The sequence below is a fragment of the Pinus tabuliformis genome, chromosome X, assembly GCF_031772625.1.
Source record: "Pinus tabuliformis cultivar Carrire ecotype Pingquan chromosome X, CPIR1, whole genome shotgun sequence".
Taxonomy (NCBI): domain Eukaryota; kingdom Viridiplantae; phylum Streptophyta; class Pinopsida; order Pinales; family Pinaceae; genus Pinus; species Pinus tabuliformis.
In genome coordinates, this window is record NC_142308.1 from 632,707,112 (window position 1) to 632,721,021 (window position 13,910).

The following is a 13,910-nucleotide window of genomic DNA, read 5'->3' on the forward strand; positions in this document are numbered from 1 at the left end:
ACCATGTCTTGCGTCACATCTCTACAATCTGAACTATGGCACCGAAGGTTTGCTCATCTTCATTATAAGGCCCTACCCGATGTGAGACAGATGGTGACAAGTATGCCCAAGTTAGAATCCAATGAATTCCAAGATTATTGCAGAGAAGTTGGCATTAAGAGGGAGACTACAACGCCATACACTCCTGAGCAGAATGGTGTGGCTGAAAGGAAGAATCGCTCTATTGTAGAAGCAGTCTGTGCCATGTGTAGGAATTTACAGGGTAAGTTCCTCAGACAGAACACCAAAGGACACCGCTCACAACCAGATCGCAGATCAATACACCAGTATTTTTGACGTGGTTAAAACCCTCAAAGAGGGAAACAGTCCACGGCCTGAGCCAACACGGCCACTTCAGGCAATTTATTAATAAAAGAATGAAAATTTACATAAGCTTCTCTCATAGACGGATTACCCTACAAATGACCCTCCATGCACTTTAAATAGAAATCCTGGACCAATCGGGTGTCAAGCCACGGATCAAGTATCGGTAATACCGAGGAGAGAATGAACCGTCGGATCACTACATATCGTGACCGTCGGATTGTAAGTTACAAAATGTACAAGGTAAAGAAACACACTTTACCTAACTCTATACCTAACTCTATACTAGACCAAGTTGTACTTAACTATTTCCTATGTGTCGGAATATCCTAACATCCCCCCTTAAGAACAACTTGGGATAGGATTGAAGGATTTACAAATATGACACAATAGGAGAAGGAAGGAGGCACTAGAGCCTATCCCCCCTTAGTGACAACTTCCTGAACTCCAACCATAAATCGAAGTTTAGTGAACTTCACCTCTGTGAGAGCCTTTGTAAAGATGTCTGCAACTTGATCATCTGTTGAACAATATTGCACTTCAAGAACATGGTCATGAATGAGCTTTCTGATGAAGTGCATGTGCAGTTCAATGTGTTTGCTGCGCTGATGTTGGACTGGATCTTTGCATAGTTGAATGGCACTTTGATTATCACACCAAAGTGTAGTCGGATGCTGCTACTGAAAGCCAAACTCTGACAGGATCTGACGAAGCCACAAGGCTTCCTTACTAGCTTCTACGGCACCACGATATTCTGCTTCTGCTGAAGAAAGAGAAATGGCACCTTGTTTCTTGCAAGCCCATGTAATAGGTCCTAAACCAAGAGTGAACACATAACCGGCAATAGACTTCCAATCATCAGGGTCACCAGCCCAATCAGAATCAGTGAAACCAACCAATAGAGGAGCTGCTTCGGCACTGTAATGAATCCCAAACTGAACTGTACCTCGAACATAACAAAGTATTCTTTTAGCTGCTTTCCAATGACTTTCACGTGGTTTTTGCATAAACCGAGCAACAAGGCCAACGGCAAAGGAAAGGTTAGGACGAGTATGGGTTAGATACAAAAGTTTTCCTACAAGTTGACGGTACAAGGTAGCATCAACTTCAGGAGAAGTACAAGTGACTGAAAGTTTGACTCCAAACTGAAAGGGAGAAGGGGCTGGCTTACAGTCTTCCATGTGAAAGTGGCGTAGAATATCACAGGCATACTTGGACTGAGAAAGGGAAATACCTTCCTTGGATTGCAAGACTTGAAGACCAAGAAAATAATGTAAGTGTCCTAAGTCTGTCATTTCAAACTTCCTTTTAAGGCTAGACTTCACATGGTTTATAAGGTTGGGATCACTACCAGTCAGGATAAGATCATCAACATAAAGAACAAGAATGATAAGAGACTTGCCCACTTTCTTGGTGTAGACAGTATTGTCAGAATGACACCTAGAGAAGCCAGATTCTAAAAGAAAGTTATCCATTTTGGCATACCAAGCTCGAGGAGCTTGCTTGAGACCATAAAGGGATTTCTTAAGCCGACATACAAGGCTGGAGTCTGTTTGTATAAAGCCAATAGGTTGTTCCATATAGATTTCTTCATGCAAGTCCCCATGCAAGAAGGCAGATTTAACATCCATCTGATGGACTTCCCATTTGAACGAGGCAGCAAGGGAAAGAACAAGGCGGATAGAGTTCATTTTGGCAACAGGGGAGAAGGTTTCAGTGTAGTCAATGCCTTCAACCTGTGAAAAACCTTTAGCAACAAGACGAGCTTTATGTTTATCAACTTTCCCATCTGGTCCATACTTGGTTCTGTAAACCCATTTGCATCTAACAAGTTTTCGTCCCTTTGGTAGAGGAACAAGATCCCATGTATCATTTGCCAATAATGAATGATATTCTTCATTCATAGCTGCTTCCCAATCTGGATGGCCTGAAGCTTCTGCAAAGGTGTCAGGATCATAATTTACAGGAGCTTGAGCCAGTAAAGAAGAGTCTCTGTCAAACTGAGAACGTGTGCGTCGTTGATCTGTAGGATCACCGACAAGATCACCTGCTGCATCTCGAGTAGCACGAACCCATTTTGGAAGGTGAGGAGCTGAAGGAGGATCCTGAGATGGTGGGGGAGGATTGTCATCCTCACTTTCATCATCTGAAGAAGAAATGTTTTCAAAAGTAGAAGAGATAGGGAGAGGTGGCACATCCGCCGGACTAGGCTCGCAGGCCGATATATTTTCATCAAATTTTACATCTCTTCTAATGATAACATTTTTGGACTTAAATGGAATAAGTCTATAGCCTTTGACATCTTCAGAATATCCAACAAAAGTACATTTTTCACTCTTAGGTTCTAAAGCTTTATGCTTTTCATCTGGAATATGGGCCCACGCTTCACTTCCAAAAACACGAAAGTGACTTACATCTGGTTTGATTGAGCTCCATGCTTCTTCTGGAGTGATATTCTTTAAAGCCTTAGTAGGAGTGCGATTTATTATGTAATTTGCACAGTTAATTGCTTATGCCCAAAAACTAAGACCAAGTCCTTTAGATTGTAGCATACAATTAGCCATTTCCTTTAAGGTGCGATTCTTCCTTTCAGCTACACCATTTTGTTGTGGAGTATATGGAACAGTATGTTGCATTTGAATTCCATTCTCAGTGTAAAAGTTGATGAATGTGTTTTTAACATATTCTCCGCCATTATCAGATCTTAGCTTAAGAATTTGATGTCCAGATTGTTTTTCAACAAAGGCCTTGAAGGCCAAAAATGTGTTAAATACTTCACTCTTGAGTTTTAAGAAGTATACCCAAGTGCGTCTGGAGAAATCATCAATGAAAGTTAACAAATACTTGCAGCCAGAGAATGAAACAACTGGAAGTGGACCACATAAATCACTATGCACAAGCTGTAAAGGGGCTGAGGCGTGCCAAGAGGCACGTTTTTCAAAACTGTCCCGATGATGTTTTCCGAGTACACATCCGGAACAAACACCATCTCTGCAAGATACCATAGGAAGACCTGTCACCATATTTTCTTTACATAGATGTTGAAGGGAGCGATAGTTTAAGTGACCAAATCGTTCATGCCAAAGTTTGCTCACTTCATCGTTATGAGCAACAAATACTGAGGGAAGATTTGATGACCCAAAGTTGTGAAACTTATACAACCTTGTAGAATCATCAGCAATGCCAGTAGCTAAAATCTGTTTAGGATCTCTTAGGTCCTTGATTACAACATCATGAGGTGAAAATTCAACGATTTTACCTTCACCTGAATGAGTTATCTGATATACAGATAGAAGGTTGCAGGATAAGGTTGGAACGCATAATACATCATTAAATTGACCATTGTCTAGATGAACAGTTCCAGTCCCTACAACATTAAGAGATCTATCATCACCAACATATATATTTTTGGTGTTACAATCATTTAAAGAAGAAAACATGGCTTTGTTTTTGGCCATGTGATAAGAAGCTCCAGAATCAATGAGCCACTCATGAGAATGAGAAGAAGAAGATACATTTAATGCATAACCAGACTGAGATGATTGACAACCACATGCAGAAAGTGTCATTCCTGAAGATGAAGTTGAAGTTGAAGAATGCTCCAAATGGATGTTATGTTTCTTCATCGCTGCTTCCAAGGCTTCCATCTTCTTTAAGCATTTGGATTCTAAGTGGCCATCTCGATTACAAAAGTTGCAATGTCTATCAGTCTTCTTCCATTTGTTTTTATTTGTCTTATCATTTTATTGAAATGATTTTTCATTTTGAGGCTGAGATTGCTTAGGACCCTTGTTTGGTTTAGAACCATTCTTTTTAGGATATGACTTCTTAGGATTCTTTGAATTTGGTTGCTGCTGGGCGGCTAACGCTTTCTTGGAAGAGTTTCCAAGATTAAGAAGACCAAGGTGTAAGAGTTTTTCTTGTTCTCTTACTAAAGAATCACAAAAAGAGTCAAAGGAAGGGGACTTGTAGTCTGTTCCTTGAGAAATGAAGGCTTCTCTTGTAGAATGGAAGGTGGAAACAAACACAGAGTAGGCTGGTCCCAACTTAGTAAGAATGGAATAGATAAGGTTACTATCTTCTTTCTTAACCTTAACACCTTCCAAGAGATATCTAAGGGTCTTGAACTTGGACAAGAAATCTTCAATGCAAGAAAAATTATTAGGGTCCAATGTAAGCAACTCATTTTCAAGTTGATGGGCTCTAAGTTCATTTTTAATCCCAAAAACTTTATTGATTTGTTTCATTGCTTCATCAGGAGTATCAAGTTCTGCAATATGGAATCTAAGATCTGGAGAAATAGACATCCCTATCAATCCACGTGCTTGATCTTGCCTATTTTCCCATTTAGCAGCCTTATCTTCATCCTTCGGTTTCTTTTCTTGGCCTGAGGCTATTCTGTAGAGACCTTTACTTCTAAGTAAATCCTCAATGTAGGACAACCATTGGAAGTAGTTGATGCTGTCAAGGGTAACTTGGTATTGACTTTCCATTTCAACGGAAACTGAAGCTAAAGATGCTGAAACTAAGTGTTCCAATGGATAGATCTCGAAAAATTAGGCTGGTTTAAAAAAAACGGCTCTGAAAACGGCTTCCGGATGAAGAAGTTATGGCTTTTTGAAAAAAAGGTGTTGAAGATGCCGACGAAGTGCAGGAATGTGCGGAAATGAAAAATCCGCCTTCACAAAAAGGAGATTTGAACCCAAGACCTCTACTCTCTTAAAATAGCTTTGAACCAATTGAGCTATACAAAAAAATTGAGAGAGAGAGAGAGGGGGGGTTGATGCTTTGGGTTGCGTGCTTGCTTTGAGAAAGCTCTTTTTCCCTACAAAACAAAAAACACAAAACCCAACACGGACATGCAAAGAAAACGAACCTTACGGCTCGAAGTTAGCTTTAGCCGAAAAACTAAATATTTTCAAAAATGAACCTTGCGGCTCAAAGTTAGCTTTAGCCGAAAACTAAATATTTTCCTCAATGTTTCTGATTTTCCGAGATCACACTAAGGCTCAGCGGAAAAGAGCATACGCATGAGAAAAATCCTTCCTTTCTGTTTCTAATTTGCCCAGATCGCACAGAGTCGCAGGCCAAAGAGCATACGCAGAAATGAAAGGTATAGATCCAGTAATAAAAAAGGCTAAATAAACCGAAACCGAAATAAACAGAGAGAAAATAATTGTAAACTGCAAATAGACATTGTATACCTCCAGATCTTAAAAATGACGCAGCTAGGGCTACCGAAACCTTTTCGCGTGAAACGAAAGGGGTTCCTCACTGGAACAGATGCTCCCAACACAATAGAGCAGTCCTCTCGGCCCGAAAGTAGTCAGAAACAGTAGATCTGGGAAACAACAGTTGGATGCAGTTCTACCGGCTTCAAATTTGGATCACCAACGGACGCGGCCCTCAAATAGCTCTGATACCATGTAGGAATTTACAGGGTAAGTTCCTCAGACAGAACACCAAAGGACACCGCTCACAACCAGATCGCAGATCAATACACCAGTATTTTTGACGTGGTTAAAACCCTCAAAGAGGGAAACAGTCCACGACCTGAGCCAACGCAGCCACTTCAGGCAATTTATTAATAAAAGAATGAAAATTTACATAAGCTTCTCTCATAGACGGATTACCCTACAAATGACCCTCCATGCGCTTTAAATAGAAATCATGGACCAATCGGGTGTCAAGCCACGGATCAAGTGTCGGTAATACCGAGGAGAGAATGAACCGTCGGATCACTACATATCGTGACCGTCGGATTGTAAGTTACAAAATGTACAAGGTAAAGAAACACACTTTACCTAACTCTATACTAGACCATGTTGTACTTAACTATTTCCTATGTGTCGGAATATCCTAACACCATGCTTCATGATCAAGGCCTTCCGAAGTTCCTATGGGTTGAAGCTGCAAATACCGTTGTGTATGTTCAAAACCGATGCCCTCATCAAGCATTGGACTCCAAAACTCCCAAAGAAATGTTCACTGGTAAAAAACCCGATGTCTCTCATTTTAGAGTTTTTGGAAGTCCCGTATATTTTCATGTGCCGAAAGAGAAAAGAAGCAAATTGGATGTATCTGGGAAGAAAGGAATCTTTGTGGGCTATAGTGAAAATTCTAAGGGGTATAGAATTTATGTGGCTGGTCAAAAGGAAGTTGAGATAAGTCATGATGTCACCTTCGACGAAGATATGGCCCTCAGGAAGATCAACAACCTTCCTATCCTAAGGAAGGACAAAGAAGCTGACACCGGAAATCAGGGTGCAAAAGAAGACGAAACGATGTCTGATGTTGATGAACCTATGGATCCTATTGATCCTCCTCCTCATGAGCCCTCCTCCTCCAAAAGGAGACCCTCATGGCTTAGGAAGACTCTCAAAGATGCCAAGAGACACACTGCACCAAGGGGGACTTTCCGTGAAAGCAAGAAGCCGAACATGTATCAAGGATATTTGACCGCCATGAGCACTATCATTCAAAATGAACCTTCATCATTCGAAGAAGTCGTGAAGCATCAAGTATGGAAGGATGTTATGAATGAAGAATACAAGTCAATTATGAAGAATGATGTCTGGGATGTGGTCCCTAGACCCCAGGACAAATCGGTTGTCACCTCTAAGTGGCTCTACAAAATCAAGCATGGAGCTGATGGAAGTGCAGACCCTCTCATTCACAAATGTAAGAGGGAGTTGGCTTCTGAATTTGAGATGAAGGACCTAGGACCGATGCACTATTTCTTAGGGTTGGAGGTCTGGCAAAATCCAGGTGAAATTTTCCTCTCTCAAGGAAAATATGTTGTGAAGATATTGGAAAGATTTGGGATGGTGGACTACAAGCCTATGACTACTATGATGAACATAACTTTAAGAAGTTATGTGGTAGTGCTGCTGGACCTGAATTGGGAAATGCTTCTGAGTATCGTCAACTCATAGGAGCATTGACGTTCTTGGCGAACTCCCGTCTGGACATATGTTTTGCAATTAACACATTGAGCCAATATATGGTTAAGCCTCATCATATACATTGGATTGGTGCCAAGAATCTTCTAAGATATCTTCGGGGCACAATCACTCATGCACTGAGATACACTGTCGGAAATGTGAGGCGACATGGTTATTCTGATGTTAATTGGGTTGCAGTGTGGTGGATCGCAAGAGCACTTCTGGATGTTGTTTTTCTTTGGGTTCTGCTTTGATATCCTGGATGAGCAGGAAGCAGAAATTGGTTGCCTTGAGCACCGCCGAGGCCGAATACATCGCTGCTAGTATGGCCTCCTGTGAAGCTGTCTAGTTGAGGAAGCTCTTCAGTGAGTTGTTTGACATGTTGGATACCACCATGATCCTCTGCGACAACCAAAGTGGGATCCGATTATCAGAGAATCTCGTGTGTCATGATCACTCCAAGCATATAGATATCAGGTACCACTTTATCCGGGATATCGTACAATGAGGAGCAATAAGGCTCCATCACATTAGGACTGATGAGCAAGTCGTTGATATTCTGACAAAGACCCTAGGGAAGGTCAAGTTCTTGGCCTTTCGAGAACGCCTTGGATTCATGGAGAGACCCTCTTATGAGGGTCCTGTATGAGATGGACATTGAGCTCTGGGAGCTCCTGGGGGCTTGGGGTACTTCTTGGAGCGATGAGCAACCATAGGGTGAGTGGTTCAGCCTTCCCCTACGATACCCCTTGGCGACATGTAGGCAAGATGAGTGGTTCATCCTTCTCCTGCTAACACATCCTACCCATGCAGTCTTGGACTCATGGGAAGTACCTCTCATCTGGCCAATGAGTAGGGAAATGAGGATAGGGACCACATTACTACCGATGGATGCATCATGTACTACCGTACTCCCTATGCTAGGATGACTAATATTGATTTGGGATCAATGGGAATTGACTTCGGGTCAGTGAGAGTGGTATGAGACACTCTCTTTTGATTGGAATTGACTTTGGGTCAGTAAGAGTGGTATGAGAACTCTCTTTTGATTGGGACTAATTTCGGGTCAGTAGAGAATGGTATGATACATTCTCAATCACTTCTTCTTCATAGTTCAACAGAGCAGTGCATTGATGGCAGAGATAGTACACATCAGCAGATGAAGTTCTCCTTAGCTGAGAGGAAGTGTTAAAATTGGTAACTAGGGCCAAACTCCACATGGATCATCTTATTTATGACAACTGATATTTTTCTTGGATTCCTCTCTCCGAGAGGTGTAGGATTGATCTAGAGATCATTCGATTCCGACATGTACAAATGAAGTTATGAATTTATTTTGATTATGGACAAATTGTCAAGGTCGGCCAGCAAACTTATGTCGGCTCAAAAGCCCAACAGTCACATCTATTCATCCTCAACGTTTGTTATAAATACATGATGCCTTAGCCTCATTTGGACACACTCATCTTCACACTTCTCTCTCTCTCTCCTCATTGATTGGGTACATATTTCTGGACCTCTCTCTCTCCACACGTCCGAAATTTCAAAAGCACGAAATTTCAAGAGGCCAAAATTTCAGGAGAGCGAAATTTCAGGAGGCCGAAATTTCAGGACAGTTTGACCAATCGTTGACTAGCACACGTTGACCTCCTTTGACTGCATTTTTGTGAGGGCTATCTCTGTTTGGGCAGGCCGCATTTCTGGGCACAGAAATCGAGGCTAAATGTTGATTGTTGACCAGCATTGACTGCAGCTCGGGCTGACTGCAGGTGGGCTGTTTGACCAGACTTTCACTGGGTTGAATTTCACTGTTTTGAGAGCTGTTTTATCTTGCTGTTTGGAGACTGAAGTTGACCGATTTGCTGAGGGTCAAATTTTTCCTGTTGACCAGCATTGACTTTTCTGGTTAGGGCTCTTTTGCTGCTGTTGTAATTATCAGATTTCTAAATGGTACTATCTATCTCTGCTCAACTATTGAAGACTAAAAGAAGATTTGATCAAGGGTTTCCCCACAATGGGGTTTGTCCCTGGCTGGTGCCACATCTTGTGTCCTCTTGTCTTGGCTTGTTTTCTACTGTATATGTTTATGTTCTATCTGCATTTTACTATCATGTTGATGTGATTGCTAAACTGGATATTGATATTGGGCTAATAAAGAAATTGAAGTAAAATTGCTCTAAAGCATAGAACATACCATTGTTGTCTAAAATTAACATAATTTTGTATGGTTCCACTATCTGATTTATAATAAAACTCTAGCTTAAAAAAAAAAATCAAATAATTTCTAAAGAGCTACATTGAAAGATGACAATTTTTAATTTCTATTCCTTTCCATTTTACTAAGTTGCATTGAACAGAGCTAAATGTTTTTTGAAGCAGGCATATAGCCAGAGCAAATTAACATGAGGGGCAAAATAGTTGGATATTGCATCAAGATCCCAGATTTTCAAATAAAAATAACACAGCCTCTGGTTCAGTAAATAGAGCAATAGAAAGAAAGGCAAGCTTATGATATGCGCAGAGTTGGAAGTCAAGAGATACTTCTTTAGAGTTTAATTACATATTCTTTCTCTGAGATAGAAGGCAGTGACCCAAAAAATAAATTAATTTTTAAATCTATTATTTTTTTTAAATTAGGGTTAGGCTTCCAATTCATCAATTCCTAATTTCTGGACAAATGTTGCACCTGCACCAGATTCTTTTGCCAATTCTGATCGCACCCATGATTCATGTAACCATGGTTACAAATCAATTCTTTATGGTCAATGCATTTTCTCGATAGAATTCATTAACTCCTGGTAACTGAATCCATTTCTGTTTTGAAGTGATTCTATATAATAGTTGCTTTGCCTGCCCTTGGCATCAATTTTGAATATCACTAACCCCCAACAAACAAGGTGTATCTCTCTTATTGTGATGTACCACCTCCATGGGTAACCCATTTGACATCAATGTTCGCTGCCCTGGAATGCCAATCAAGCTGCCTTCTACGAGTTGGTCAATTCATCTTCCCAATTCCTATAGAGCCAAGACAAATCCATTAGCACTAGATCTTCAAGGTAATCACCCTCTCACAAAAGAAACCATTGACTTTCTTTTACATGTTGGAATCATCCCTTTTATAAACAAAAGCACCCAATCTTTATACCAAGATTGGGGGATAGGTCAGCGTGAAGCAGGATCTGGTCGGGATCTAGTCATTAAGTGAGCTTTTCTCACTAAGACTTTAACGATGCGTTGATCTCGTGAAAGCAATGCTTTTTGAACTAGAGGTAGAGAAGGGAGATTTCATAGCCTTAGAATCAATCTCAAGATGCTACAAGATAGACGTTGGAAGCTTGATTACCCTCCCTAGCCACAAACTCCTCTTAGTCAGCTTTCATAACTGCTGATAACTAGTCTTTGATCAGAATCATAGCCTTTCACTTATTCCAGATCCATTTTGGATCAATAGTGGACTGAGTTTCCCGGTCCTATAAGTGTGGGAACTACCTTTTAAGCAAGCTAAAAAAAATAAAAGGAAACTGAACATAGTTTTTGCCGGTGCTTGTGGTGGCTGCTTGCGCATCCACCTTTTTTGCATTAAAGCAAATTCATATTGTTATATCTATAATCAAAGGAAGCTTTTAATGTCAAAAATATATATATATTGAAAATCATAATGAAGTCTACACGGATAGAGATTATATGGACTTTGGAGAACGAAAACACTATCCAATTTTTGATATGGTAAGGTGCATTTATTAAAAAATTGGATTCCTAATGGAGCAATAAAACAAATTAAAAATGAAGATTTGGCCTAATTCAAATTTCGAGAAATCTGGCAACAATGCTTGACTTTTGGATTATCCAAGAGAACTGGATATTTATCCTATTTTCAATAGTGTCAATCATTAGAATTATATAAGGGAAGAGAACATGGATCAAAATAGTAATTGGATTATCCAAGAGAACTGGAAGTGGATATTTACCCTATTTTCAATAGTGTCAATCATTAGAATTATATAAGGGAAGAATTATATAAGGGAAGAGAACATGCATAAAAATAGCAATGTAGTAATGGGAGAGCTTCCAAGTTGGATTTTGGTTTGCTAAAATGCCATTGAAAAGGACAGAAAATATAAAATGTCCACACACAGCCAAATTAGGTCAATGGGGCTTAAAAGGACATTTAGTGGCAATGGCAATGCAGTAGTGCCTAGGGCATGTCCTCGGAAAAAAAGACAACAAACAAGAATCTGGACTATTAAAGGGAAAAAGAACAAATTAACAAAAGTGAGGGGTAAAAGCAAATAGGCAAACCCTAGTCAATCAAGTAGAGACCAATTCCTGTATAAGAGGAGAGAAAGAACCACTCCTGTAGCAGAAAATACTGGGCAGATAGAGCAGAGGTGAAGAAAAGAATCTGGAGATGAAAGTGTTTCATTAGCAACATGATGAGGATCAAAAGAATCAAACGGAAGAAGCTGCCAATAGCTGAGCTAAATGAGTAGCTGAGGCTGAATTAGAGAAACTTCATGAAATTTGCTGATTTCATCAGAAGAATGTATTTTGTGCTGAAGATTTAATGAGGAGGTGTTGATGCACCAGTATATTGCAAAACTTAGAATTTTCTTTTTAGTTATGTAAAAAAAGAAGAAATTTTAGTTCATGGTATGTTCGGTTCAGGTAAGTGTTTTTAGGGGGGTTAGTAGGAAAAATCTGGGCAAATTCGCTATCCAAAGGGCTGATATGAGATGCGATAATGGGAGACAAAATGGACGGATGAAATTGGGATGTGATTGGAGAATCCGGGATATTGTGTTTATGCTTAAAATATATGATCAATAACATTCTGTGCTTTGCTTAATTGATTTATTTGTTTGCCGTTATTGCTCTGGCGCCATAAAGGGAGGAAAGAAGCCAAAAAATAATTTCTGGAACTAATTCAAACTGACTAGTAAGAATGAAAATGCAACAATGTGTACTAATCATGCATGCATCATCATGACAATTGAGATTGCAGAAATAATTATCTTGTTCGGTTGGAGTCGATGTGAGAATCAAATAGATACCTGCCGAATGCCAATACGTTCGGCAAGGTGCCAAATGTGGTTCATAGCTCTTCCCTCCGAGAATCGATCGGCCGACGCGTCGGGGGGTAAAGGAGTTACATGCTTCATGTGTATGATCCCATACGCCACAGCGCCTAAAACTCCATATATGACTCCCACCATCAGAAGACATTTCACAGCACTGCTGGTGCTGGCGGTGGAAGTAGCCATCCAATCCGTACTGTTGTGACTGTAGAGTGGAGATAAAAACCCGATCAAGAGAGTCGATCCTGCGTGGAGGAAAAGGGTGGAGCCATAGTTTTATATATAGTGTCTTCCGATTTTATCCTTGTCTTCTCTTGTCGAGCGTGCTCCAACTCCACTCCACTTTGCGTACTCAGAACTACTTCCCTGGTTCAACACACATAAAGTTATATTTTAAGTTCCTATTTGACTGGGAGGTCTATGAAGTCGCTCAATTTGATGAGCCAATTAACGCTTAGGCGTCCATTTCACTTGACAAAAATTGCCGGAATCTGTATTACACAAGTAATAGTGTTTGGTTCTTATTTTTTAACGAGGAAATGGATTTAGCACCATTTGGGCACTCAAATTCCTAAAATTTAACCACTGCCATCCAGATTTTTTAAAATTTCCGCCAGTTAATTTTCCAGACAAGAACCACTCATTAAACTAAAGCATTAACGCCCATACACCAGCATAAAACACAACCTTCGATATCTTTAAAAAGAGTTGTTGCATAATTCTATAAAAAGAACCTCAGAAGTTTGGATTCTCAATGAATCAATTTTGTACTGTCGTGGTGTCATGGTATGCTCTGTGGCTCCATTTATGATAATAGATTTAATAGCAACTTCCAGAGTTACAAAAACTTCTTTAATTATAGAGAGCAGATGAAATTGAAGTCTAATGCCTTACCTTGCGTGGAATGTGATGGAGACATCATGTTTTGGGTATGAGACACTATAAATTTGCTTTTTCTCCTTTGCCTTATGTGTTTGGAAAGCATGTTTACCTGGGAGGAGATTATAATACTTAAGTATGTTTAATTATGAAAAGATTATAATAATTAAGTTAATTTTTTTCCATTGAGAAAGAAAACAACTTATATTTATTTTGTTTTGTTTTTTAATTGAAAAAGCATGTTTGAATTTTCTCAAAAAGGAAAGGGAAAGGAAAGTAAGTGTGAATTTTCTAAAAAGGAAAGGAAAGTTGTTTTGTTTTTTAATTGAAAAAGCATGTTTGAATTTTCTCAAAAAGGAAAGGAAAGGAAAGTAAAGTAAGTGTGAATTTTCTCAAAAATGAAAGGAAAGTAAGTGTATGTTAAAAAAAAAATATGATTATTTTAAAGTATCTTTAAAATTTGTTATTTTTAAAGAAAACAACTTATATTTATTTATTTTTGTTTTTTTTATTTAAAAAACATGTTTGAATTTTCTCCAAAAAAAAAAAAAATTATGATTTAAAAAATATGATTATTTTAAAGTGTTTGTTTAGAATTTTTGGCGAAATCACATAATTGATCATTTGTCGACGCGTTTCGAACCAA

The 13,910-nt window shown here is 39.4% G+C and overlaps 1 protein-coding gene across 3 annotated transcripts in view; it reads right to left on the minus strand.

Annotated features, from left to right (window-relative positions):
• Window positions 1-13,059, minus strand: part of LOC149141582 (uncharacterized) — a 498,683-nt gene extending 485,624 nt beyond the window's left edge. Inside the window, exon 1 of one of the 3 annotated variants that reach the window (XR_016265175.1) lies at window positions 12,362-13,059. Coding sequence is in view for 1 of the 3 variants with exons in the window: in XM_089452912.1 (XP_089309038.1) it covers window positions 12,362-12,571 (210 nt within the window). In the remaining 2 variants the exon portion in view is untranslated. The remainder of the gene's footprint in view (window positions 1-12,361) is intronic. The other 2 variants (XM_089452912.1, XM_089452913.1) reach the window with 2 other exon arrangements.
• Window positions 13,060-13,910: the final 851 nt, after the last annotated feature.